Consider the following 12,735-nt stretch of genomic DNA (forward strand, 5'->3'; position numbering starts at 1 on the left):
AATATGATAGGCAACCTTTCATTGCATTTAAATGTTGCACGACGTGAAGATCGTTATATGTTCTATGCTTTATTTATTTTGAATAGTAAAAATATGTAGGCCTATATATTATAATACATAGAATGTACTGTTTTTGCTGTACTTTGGATCAAATGAATGCAGCCTTGGTGAGCTGAAGACACTTCTTAAAAAAAAAAAAAAATTACAAATCTTACTGTTTAAATAATTTGACTGGTAGTGTATGTATTGTCACCATGTTTGCTTTGTCTTTGTCCGTTCATAGTGTTGCTCACGTCTGTTTTGTGTTTTCTCATGCAGTTTCTGCTTCTCCTGTTTTCCTGGGTTCCAGTTTCCTGCCACTGTTTTGGATATTTTGGATATTGCACCCATGATGTCTTGACTCTTCTGTTGTTTATTTGTTTGTTTGTTCCTAATAAACTGTTTAACTGCACTCGCAAGTGAATCTCAAGTTATTTTATGTGATAGTTATATGTAAACACATTTCTTTTTTCCTCCCATTCTTTCTTGTAATTCTTCTCTCTCAGTCACACACCTGACTCAATGGCTCATTATGGAGCTCATTATGCGGGCCTTTGTCTTCTCAGGTGTGAGTCACGTCCTCTCGCATAGAGCCTTTCTACTCAAAAAGTGAATTTAAATCAATATATTGTTTTCTCTGAATGAGTGAGTTAGATTATTTTCAAATCATTTTGAAGCAAATATTCTAGGCTACAAGATCCAGTTCTCAAAAGTCTTGTGAACAAATGTTCTGTAAAATTTGAGTTTTTTTGTAACCACGCATAAACGTTGTTTTCTCAAAAACACAATCACGTACGTACATGCTGCTCACATATTATTGTAGCCCAGTTTGTGCTGAATACAGTGTTTTTAGACTTTAGCCATTAAAATGTTTATAAGCAACTGAAAAAAGCACAAATGTCAGGGCATTCATCTTCAAACAAAAGTATATATTTTTGATATTCTTTCATTTTTGTCTGTCCATTGGAAGTCTAGGCAGTCTTTATTTTCAAGCTTCAAAAAGTATTTAGTTTAGGCTTTGACACATAATAAAAAACCCTTAGCTCAAGCTTCTCAGTTAATGTTTGTGTCTTCTTTAGAAGACTTGAATGAAACCACTTTATTCATATGGAAAAACTTGTCTTTAAGCTTAATGTTGATTGCCTACACTTTCAATGGATTGACAAAATGGTGAGAGAGTTTTAAAAATATCTTAATTTTTGTTCCATAGATGAACAAGATTCGTATGCCTTTAGCATGACATGATAGTGGGTAATGGTGGTAATTTTCATTTTCAGGTGAACCTGTCCCTTTAAAGGGTTAGTTCCCCCAAAAAAATTAGAATTCTGTCATTAATTACTCACCCTCATGTTGTTCCGAACCCGTAAGACCTTCGTTCATCTTCATCACAAATTAAGATATTTTTGATGAAATCTGAGAGCTCTCTGACCCTCCATAGACAGCAATGCAACTGAAATGTTCCCAGATCCAGAAACGTAGTAAGGACATTGGTAAAGTAATTAATGTGACATCACTGGTTCAACCTCAATTTAACAAAGCTACGGGAGTACTTTTTGTGTGCAAAGAAAACAAAAATAATGACTTTATTCAATAATTATTTTTCTCCAAATCACACCTTCCACCATTGTCAAGAGTACCTCTGCATGTAATCAGCGCATGCGAGTGCTTTTGCTGACGTAGAACATGCATGCGCTGAGGCTTGTTTACATGCAGAGAAACGCATTGTGATACTCTCTATAATGGCGCACTAGGGTGACGCGAAGGAGAAGTACTGTTGAATAAAGTCATTATTTTGTTTTCTTTGCGCACAAAAATATTCTCATAACCGTAAAAGTGCGATTGAACTACTGGTGTCACATGGACTGTTTAACAATGTCCTTACTGCATTTCTGGACCTGGGAATATTTCAGTTGCATTGCTGTCTATGGAGGGTCAGAGAGCTCTCAAATTTCATCAAACATATCTTAATTTGTGTTCTGAAGATGAACGAAGGTCTTGCGGGTTTGGAACGACATGGGGTGTCTAAGTAATGACAATTTTCATGTTTGGGTGAACTATCACTATAAGCACCATTTTTCTTTCTGTTTTGTAATAAATGAAAATTTAAATCAAATTTAATCAAATTTGATGCCTGCTACAGGTCTCAGAATAGTTGTGACGGGGGCATGTTTACTATAGTGTAGCATCTCCTCTTCTTTTCAAAACAGTTTGAAGATGTCTGGGCATCGAGGTTATGAGTTTCTGGAGTTTTGGTGTTGGAATTTGGTCCCATTCTTGCCTGATATAGGTTTCCAGCTGCTGAAGAATTTGTGGTCATCTTTGACATATTTTTTGTTTAATGATGCGCCAAATGTTCTCTATAGGTGAAAGATCTGGACTGCAGGCAGGCCAATTCAGCACCCGGACTCTTCTACTACGAAGCCATGCTGTTGTAATAGCTGTAGTGTGTGGTTTTGCATTGTCCTGCTGAAATGCACATCATTTGTGTACCTTTCAGCATTCACAGTGCCTTCCAAAACATGCAAGCTGCTCATACCGTATGCACTTATGCACCCCCATACCATCAGAGATGCTGGCTTTTGAACTGAACGCTGATAACACGCTGGAAGATCTCCCTCCTCTTTAGCCCGGAGGACACGACGTCCATGATTTCCAACAAGAATGTCAAATTTGGACTCGTCTGACCTTTTCCACTTTGAAACAGTCCATTTTAAATAAGACTTGGCCCACAGGACATGACGACGCTTCTGGACCATGTTCACATATGGCTTCCTTTTTGCATGATAGAGATTTAGTTGGCATCTGCAGATAGCACGGCGGATTGTGTTTACCGACAGTGGTTTCTGGAAGTATTCCTGGGCCCATTTAGTCAATGACTAAATGTCATTTTCAATGACAGAATCATGCCAATGAGTGATGCAGTGTCGTCTGAGGGCCCGAAGAGCACGGGCATCCAGCAAAGGTCTTCGGCCTTGTCCCTTACGCACAGAGATTTCTCCAGTTCAGACAGTGTGATGCTGTGTGTCTCTGTGTCTTCAGTCTGTTGATTGTGTGACTGACGTCTCTGTAGCGGCTCCTTATTCACCATCAGCTGATCCTGAGGAAACTGGACTGACGTCCAAATACTGAGGGTCCTACAATAAAACACAGACAGTCACATATGAATCTGAGACATTACTGCTGTCACATCACATCAGCAGATCCAGCTCAGAAAACACACAGTATATTCATATTACAGCCAGAGATATGAATGAACAACTGATCACAGATTAATAACAATAAATAATCAACAACTCTATCACTTACAGATACTATAAAAGATGAAAATATTCATATATTAGTAAATCAGTAACATCACAGAATTAAACAGTTTAAAGTACAGACACTAAATTGGAGCTGAATTATTTAATTTTTTTCAATTACACACACAGGAGATCTGATACTGAACTTGGGTCATTTTAAAAATTGTTAAAATAAAAAAAATTGTTTGTTTAAATAAACAGACACTCACGATAGTTTAATGTCTCCAGTTTATAAAGTGGATCGTCCTTCAGATCAGAGAGTAACTTCACTCCTGATTGTCCTAGTTCATTCAATGACAGATCCAGGTGTGTCAGGTGTGAGGGGTTTGATCTCAGAGCTGAAGCCAGAGCAGCACAACCTTCATCTGTGACGCCACAATCCCTCAACCTGTAGAGAACAATAACACAATGTGAATTGTAGTTGAAGTGTCTGTAGTTTGTTATTGACTCTGGTCTCAGAGCAGGAGAGGAGATATAATGACAATCATTGCCACACTGCTGCTGATAGATTGAGATTTCTGCATGTTGATGCTCAATGATGTTGTTTGAAACTGTCATGTGCTTCAGGACTGAACAGACACACAGAGCTGAATGTGAGATATTGTTTCATAGTGATATAAGGATGAATCTGTCTGGAGAAACAGTCACTTGCTCCTCTAATAAACACCTACAGGAGGACATTTGCTTCACAGGAGCTCTTGTGGTCAAACACAGAATTGTGTCATGTTTGGTCTCATCTTTCCTGAAACAACGCACTTGCAAACTTTACAGTCACTTACAATGTTTTTATTAAATTCACATTAAATACAAAGTCAGTCGTATAAAATAAATAATATTTTATGGTATGACACCCATATCTGGTACATATCTGGTCGCGGCGCGACCACAACAGCTTGAAGTTGTCTAATTTGGCACGGTCTCCCTGCTGCACTAATAGTAGTAAGGCTTTCCTCTTCTGTATATATATTCTTACAAGTACAATTTTAGCTGTATTATGTGTGTCCCCTTCAAAAATATTCTCTTGAGAAATGTTATGTTTATTGTACTCCCCAACTGTTGGACGAAATTTACACCCCTGGCTGCCATTGTGTTGCATTGTGGTCTATGAAGCTGCCTGCAGTGTACATATGAAGTAAACTCACTCCCTCGATCAAAGTCCAGGAGTTGAGGGTCTGAACATATAAAATTCCCTCGTCCACTTCACGAAGTTGAACGCAATTCAAAATGTCAGCAGGGATTTTGATAACGTTTAGATAACTTTTTAGGTAATTTGTAGACTGTTTATGTGACTGATTCAAGAATGTATTTGGTCTGATCTGTTAGCACACGCAACACTCATCTTTTTATTTTCTCCGGAGTGAGGTAAGATCTGTCCAGCAGATCAGGTGTAGTCAGGCTGTTCTTGTTTTCCTAAGCTGCCCCACCTGTTTACCTTTGTTGTTTTTGTAAATATTTCGTTAAATACCTTTAATGAATTAGTTTGTATTATTTGTTGAATGTTTGATTAAGTTGTATTCTTTATGGATTAAAGGAAGGCGTAACTGGAAATCTTAAGTAGCATCAAGAGTCTTGTGATTTATTTATATGTTTGGTTTATAAAAAGTTTTTTAAAAATGTGCACATCTGATGCAAAAAAAAAAAAAAAAAACTATTGCTCAAGTGCTCAACTATTGTAAACAATAAGAAAAAAGAAAAGTTGGCAGAAGTTGGTGCCAACTTTTCTTTTCTCTTATGTTTGGTTTATACCCAGTGTTTGTTTTAAATATTGAACAAGCTTTATAATTTAGTTATGAGCCATAACGGTGATGAACAAGTCAGGTCAAAAGTAATATAGAAGTAGTCAGATTATGCTACCTAATATGTACAGTATAATTCAATAGATTGTTACTACCTACAATTTTCATCATGTAATTTGTAATCAGTAATGGAATAAATCATTTGTGAGTTATCAGTAAGTGATAATTTGTGAAGAGCAGCTCATGTGTTACAGCTGTCAGTTGAACTCACTTCAAATATACTTTACAATGTGCTTCATGTGCATATATGATCTTACCACAGTTTCTCCAGTTTACAGTGAGGATTCTGTAGTACATCAGAAAGCAGCTTCACTGAATCTCCTAGTTCATTCCACGTCAGACTCAGATCTCTCAGGTGTGAGGGGTTTGATTTCAGAGCTGAAGCCAGAGCAGCACAACCTTCATCTGTGACTCCACACTTATACAACCTGTAGAGAACAATAACACACTTCACTCTTTCAGATCAGGGCCCGTATTCACAAAACATCTGTCAGTCACGTTTACACACTGCCTTTTTTCTGAATTTTCATCCGTGGCAAGCATTTTGAGAGGTGTTTTGACAGTCCAGAGCCACCGTACAAGCGAACACCAAAATCCAGAATGGCGACTGTCAAGTTCATCCACGTCATCTCGCAGCACAAATCACTGTGTATAGATCTTTGCAGACGGAGTTCACAGAAATTGGTGGTCATCTTTTTAATATGTGGCTCTAGTATCGCTAGCAAAGCATCAAACTGAGCCACTGACGTCCTGAAGTAAACTTTGAATCGCCCGGGATAATCCCGCTGCTCCTTAATAAGGAAAGTAAATTTTGCAAAAATTTGATATAAAATTTATAGGAAAATGTAGCCATGTGCTGTAATATTGAAAACTGAGAATGTGACGCATCATGATATTGAGTTGATAATGATAATCATAATTGAATTGAATCGTGAAACCAGTGAAGATTCACACCCCTTTTAAGATGGCAGTACTGACATACAGAGATTCCATAAACAAAAAGCATAGAAACTGCAATTTTGGTTAAAAGTTAAAGTTGTAAAGATGTAAGAATTAATTGGGGAAAAACTGTAGATCAAGAATCGTTTTAGAATCAGATCGTGACTCCCAGAATCAGAATTGTATCGGATCGTGAAGTACCTGAAGATTCCCACCCCTTCTCGACAGTGTTATTTACTTGGCAGTCAGTGGGACAGTGACAAGCCTCCCAGGTTTTCATCCAAAATATCTTAAATTGTGTTCCGAAGACGAACAAAGCTTTTACGGGTTTGGAAAAACGTGGGGGTAAGTGATTAATGACAAAATTTTCATTTTGGGGTGGAGTAACCCTGTAAAGCACAAATCAATATGTTTGATGGATCATTGGACTAAAATGTCACAGAACACAAATCATGATCATAAAACATCCAGAGCCTCATTCAAGCAAGATAAACTATATTTATTATATGCACTATATCTGTATGTTATACAAAATGTCTGTCTTATGCAAAATTAGTCTTCATTGATGACACTATTCACTACATAGCATGTGAGAGTCATATATGATCTTGCCTCAATTTCTCCAGTTTACAGTGAGGATTCTGTAGTACTTCAGAAAGCAGCTTCACTGAATCTCCTACTTTATTCCACGACAGATCCAGTTCTCTCAGGTGTGAGGGGTTTGATCTCAGAGCTGAAGCCAGAGCAGCACAACCTTCATCTGTGACGCCACAATAAATCAACCTGCAGAGAATAATGACACACTCTTCACTCTCTCAGATCAGTTTAGCTGTAAATCCATTTTTAAAGATAAAATACAAATTTATATCACAAATCAATGTGTTTGATGGATCACTGAACTGAGGTCTAGTCACAGAACACAAAACATGATCATTAAACATCCAAAGTCTCATTCATGCAGGATAAATACAGAGTTCTGGCATGAAACTCTAGACGGCGCAGTCCGATAGGTCTAACTCAATCTGACCTAATGACATCATTATCACATGGCACAGCTGATTGGTTTTCTCCTGTATCAGTAGCCAATAAGCTCACTGCTCAATATTCAAATACCTGGCTTTTGTTTGCTGTAGGGGTGTGCAATACTGCAAATTTTGGTATCAATCCGATACCAAGTAAATACAGGGCAAGTATCGCCGATACTGATACCGATACAGATACCGATACTTTTCCCCTTTTAATAACATACATTTAAATGACCAATTACACTTTGAAAATTAACAATAACTTATGTTGATATGACTAAAATATTACATTCACCTTAAAGCTATGTTGATATTATTTGCCTTTCTGAAAGGAGTTTGCAAGCAGAGGAGCCCAGAATATGAAAGCAATGCATAAAGTTTCGTGTTAATCATTTTCCTCCCATAGAAAAGAGTTATAACGGGAAAAAAACTTAACGTGGCCTAATGCATTAAGTAATATTGAAAGGCCAACTCAGCATACTGATGATGCAAACTATATGCAGGCAAGCAGCCCAAGATATGAACGCAAAGTGCATGCATGTTAAGTGTTTTCCTCTAATAGAAAACAACAACATGGCTTAATGGTTGAAGACAGTAATACTGAATAAAAAGGCCAAATTCGGTAAATTTAATGGGTCTGGCTTCAGTCTCATCCGCTTCCAGCAATTTTTAACTGTACAAGACAGCTCATTTTGCTGCTTGTTTGTATTGCAAACTGGTGTTTCTTACCATATTATTTTTAATGAATTGTCTTAATTATAAACACATACGGTGGATAGCACAAACAATGTTACCGTTTATTACACTGTTATTTTTCTCATGATTTCCCTACCATGCCTAATGAAGTGGAAGTCTCACACATTCAGTCTATGAAAAAAGCTTACTTCCACATTGAAAAAGGTGAATAAGTTTGGTGCTATTGTCACAGTAGCGAATTTCTACAGTTCCATCTCTCGCTGTAGCCAATAATATCCGCTTGCGCTTGGAGCCGCTGAGTCACGTAATGGCATAACAAAACACAAAGCAGGGGAGGAGCAGTAATGTTTGCATATGAGACGTGAAAAGAGCGGTTTATAAACACACAGATATGTATTTTTTTGTTGAATGTATTAAGCAATGTATTAAGTGTAGAGGAGAAAAAAATTTACCTAAAGTATCGATCTAATCAGGTTAGTATCGATCCGATACCGATACCAACGTTGGTGTCGATATTAGGATCGATCCGCCCACCCCTAGTTTGCTGTAGCAGTTTGGCAGCGCACTTCAGAACAGCTGAAATCAACATCTAAGATAAGTGAATGCTCTTTTAACCCATATCGCTGTGTATATTCGCGTGGTCTGCCTAATTGAATACAAAAATGAGCAACCATAAACAACTTTAAACTAAGTGTCATGTTAGCAGATTGCATCGTATGCAGCGAAATATTAAGCATATTAGCAGCAGCATTTAGCATCTGTTTTTATACAGCTGGAGCAAAGGCAGTTTAGTTAATCGCTCTGAGGACACACCTAGTAACGGACATGAAAACAGGTAAAACGAAATAAGCATTCTTGTGTATGCATTTCAACTGGGGTTCCCCATATACATCGGCATAATCTCAGTGTCACCTTTGTTATTTCTGAGGTCAAAGTTTTTATCTTTGTGATGAGTGTGTGGTTGATTTCAGCGGCACGCAGCATCAGAAGCATGCACTTATCGCAGTCATATCGACAGGGTTGCGGAAGAAGGGAAATAAGAGTTATCGCTTAAGATCACTATCTATGGTTGTGGTCCTGAATGAAATGCATTATGGGCAGTGTAGTTCGGAGAAATGTGCTTGTGTGACGCATGCTCTAGCTGTGCGGTGTAGTTCAGAAAATGGAGAAAGAACGTTTATATTCTGCTTTTATTTAAGTTCATTCAAGTCAGTCCTCCCAGGAGTTTTGTGCACTGTAACCCTGATAACTTTTACCTACATGAGAGTAAAAGGCATGCATCGGCTAACTTTGTCTTTCTCGTCATTGCACAAATATGAATTAACGAGGTGTTACGCTGCCTCTGGGACTGATGAAGTTTAGAAAGTAATAGCAGATATCAAATGACTAAATTATGCTATTTGCTCACTTGGATGCTGCTGTCTTATCTATCGGATTGCAACATATATCCTTTTTGTTAATTAACATTACACAGTGCGCGTCTCATAAGAGTTAAGCCAGTCAGCGTGGTAGCCCAGGCACACATAGTTGTAGGCCACTAGTGTTAAGCCGGTCGGTGTGGTGGCCCAGGCACACATAGATAGTAATATATGCGGTTCACATGGCTCTTTGGAGCAGCAGCAGTACATATGTCTTGGCGATAGATCTGCTTTGTGGGGGGTCTCTGGTCTTTCCTTGTCTGTTCATTTTATGTGTGTGGATACATGCATGTCCACTGATGCAGCAGTTTATCCTTATATTCAGCGGCATGCATATATTGGCTTGTATTGTATTGTGTTCCGTCTCCTGCTTTGTGGGAGGTTATACATATATGTTCTAACATATATGTTAGAAGGATCTCAACAAGATGGTGCCGAACATGGCAGCCATGGTGCTTGGCTCTCCGGTTGTTTTAGTGTTTTTGTTAGTTTTTCCTGTTTTTTGTTTTTCAAACACAATCAGTTTCACCAGGGATGAATTGCTGAACATTCAGCAGAACACACCACAAAATCTCTTACCGGTATTCGATTATTCGGATGTTTTGCTGAACATAGTAGTCGGGGGAGTCGTCGTGCTCATGAAGCTCAGACCACGCGGATTTAGAATGGCGTTGCCTAGCATACATTTGGCGAATCTCCGCTCTCTACCCAACAAAATGGACGAACTTCTTCTGCACTCCTGGACAAGTAAGGATTTCTTACACTCTGCTGCTCTGTGTTTCACGGAAACCTGGCTGAATGACGCCATTCCGGACAGCACGTTAAGTCTGCCGGGCTTTCAGCTGTTTAGAGCGGATCGCGATCAACGGGGAAATCGTGTGGTGGCGGGACATGCTTTTACATCAATGAGAGGTGGTGTACAGATGTAACAGTGTTAAAGAAGATGTGCTGTTCAGATCTAGAAGTGCTTTTCATTAACTGTAAGTCTTTCTACTCTCCACGGGAGTTTTGCTCGTTCCTTCTCATGTTTACATTCCACCACAAGCGCACGTGAGCTCAGATTTACAGAAACTCGCTGATCAGATCACAGACACAGAACAACAACACGGGGACTTTAATAAAGCCAGTCTCTCCCGTGAATCTCTCCCAGCTTAGGGGGTCTCTGACCACTGCCTGGTTCATCTTATACCAACCTACAGGCAAAAATTTTAATCTGCTAAACCTGTATTAAAGACTGTAAAGAGATGGACCAACGAAACAGAGTGGGTTTTACAAGCCTGTTTCGACTGCACTGATTGGAGCGTTTTTGAAGCTGCTACCACCGATCTGGATGAGCTCACAGAGACTTTAACATCCTATATTAGGGTGTACTCACACTAGGCATTTTGAACCGTGCCCGAGCGCGTTTGACTAGTGTGATTGCCCCGTGCTGCGCTCAGGCGTGGTTAGTTTTGTCGTCCCTAGCCCGGTTGGAAGAGGTGGACCAGAGCGCGGTTTGGTTGGGTTCGGGTGCGGTACGCATGCAGTGTGAGCGCTAACCACGCCGGAGCACAGAACAGATACTATATTGTGTGTGCTACTGTCATCATTACGACCGCAAACAAATTCTATTACTACTACTACACTACACTTTTCTCACCTTATTGATGAACAGGAAATGTAATTTGCAAGTAAAGCTGCAAATTATTTCATTAACGTCAGCTGCCTCTGTAATAATTCTCTGATACATCCAAGTGAAAATCAATGCACGGCACAAATTATAAATTAATTATTATTAATTATTCGGCAGTATATTAGTGAAATTGGGTTCCTCTGTTATCTCGCACATGACGTAAGCGTGCTCCGGCACGGAAAGTTTAGTGCAAGTGTGAGTGCAGGTCAGCGGGGGAGTGGGGAGGGGGGTAATCGGGCTCATATTTCATATTCAACAATGATAAGCCCCATCATCCCCATTCCAAAGAAACCCAAGATAACAGGACTTAATGACTACAGACCTGTGGCCCTAACATCTGTCGTCATGAACTCATTTGAAAAACTGCTTCTGGCTTATCTGAAGGACATCACTGGACCCTTACTGGACCCCCTGCAGTTTGCTTACTGAGCAAACAGGTCTGTGGATGATGCAGTCAACATGGGACTGCACTTCATCCTGCAGCATCTGGACAAATCAGGGACTTATGTGAGGATCCTGTTTGTGGACTTTAGTTCGGCCTTCAACACCATCATCCCAACACTCCTCCAGACCAAACTAACCCAGCTCTCTGTCCCTAGCTCTATCTGTCAGTGGATCACCAGCTTCCTGACAGATAGGCAGCAGCTAGTGAGACTGGGGAGATTCATGTCAAACAGCCGTTCCACCAACACCGGCGCCCCTCAGGGATGTGTTCTCTCCCCACTGCTCTTCTCCCTCTACACCAACGACTGCACCTCTAAAGACCCCTCTGTCAAGCTCCTGAAGTTCGCAGACGACACTTCAGTCATCGGTCTCATCCAGGACGGTGATGAGTCTGCTTACAGACAAGAGGTTGAGCAGCTGGCTGTCTGGTGCAGTCTTAACAACCTGGAGCTGAACACGCTCAAAACAGTGGAGATGATCATGGACTTCAGGAGAAACCCCCCTGCACTCTCCCCACTCACCATCATAGACAGCACTGTGGCTGCAGTGGAGACATTCAGATTCCTGGGATCCATCATCTCTCAGGACCTGAAGTGGGACACTCACATCGACTCCATTGTAAAAAAAAGGCCCAACAAAGGTTGTACTTCCTTCGCCAGCTGAGGAAGTTTAACCTGCCACAGGAGCTGCTGAAACAGTTCAACTCAGCCGTCATCGAGTCTGTTCTGTGCACATCAATAACTGTCTGGTTTGGTTCAGCTACAAAATCAGACATCAGAAGACTACAGAGAACGGTTCGGACTGCTGAAAGGATTATTGGTGCTCCCCTGCCCACCCTCCTGTCACGGCACGGTAGGGATGTGCACGGAAGGAACAGGGTCTGGGTCCAGATGCAGGAAAAAACAATTTAATGATCAACAAAAACCACCCCGAAGGGGAAAAACAGGCAGGCAGGCAGAGACAACAAACAACCATACAATAATAACATCACCAGGCAGAGTAGCGGGAGTGAGGTGAATAAATAGTCCATGGTGATGGGGAACAGCTGGGAGTGTGATGAGTGGCAGGTGTGTGTGGTAATGGCAAAATGAGTCTGGGAAGACGGGAGGTGGCGACCTCTGGTGGTGAGGGGGAGCATCGTGGACCCGGACTCATGACAGGACCCCCCCTCTAAGGAATGGATTCCAGACGTTCCCAAGCACCCATCCAAGGGAAGACAAGGCGAGAACGGAGCAGGGAGGGAAGGGAGGGATGGGGAAGGAAGGGATGGGGAGGGCCAGGTCCGTGCGCTGGAGGGGACCTGGGGACTGAGGCAGCGGCGGGATGGGGACCCAGGGCAGCGGTGGGTGTAGAGCTGCCACCCGTGGCGGGCAATGGCTGGCTCCACCTCCTTGGGAGCCTTGT

At 40.8% G+C, this 12,735-nt stretch overlaps 1 protein-coding gene across 1 annotated transcript in view; it reads right to left on the minus strand.

Moving 5' to 3' along the window:
- Nucleotides 1-2,111: 2,111 nt before the first annotated feature.
- The window catches only part of LOC131540825 (NACHT, LRR and PYD domains-containing protein 12-like), a 34,351-nt gene continuing 23,727 nt past the window's right edge, over nt 2,112-12,735 (minus strand). The window contains exons 8-11 of the mRNA XM_058776083.1: nt 6,689-6,859; nt 5,395-5,565; nt 3,551-3,729; nt 2,112-3,173 (exon numbers count right to left, since the gene is read on the minus strand). Coding sequence (XP_058632066.1) covers nt 3,127-3,173; nt 3,551-3,729; nt 5,395-5,565; nt 6,689-6,859 — 568 coding nt within the window. The 3' untranslated portion in view covers nt 2,112-3,126. The remainder of the gene's footprint in view (nt 3,174-3,550; nt 3,730-5,394; nt 5,566-6,688; nt 6,860-12,735) is intronic.

This window comes from Onychostoma macrolepis, chromosome 05 (assembly GCF_012432095.1).
Source record: "Onychostoma macrolepis isolate SWU-2019 chromosome 05, ASM1243209v1, whole genome shotgun sequence".
NCBI classification, from domain to species: Eukaryota; Metazoa; Chordata; class Actinopteri; order Cypriniformes; family Cyprinidae; genus Onychostoma; species Onychostoma macrolepis.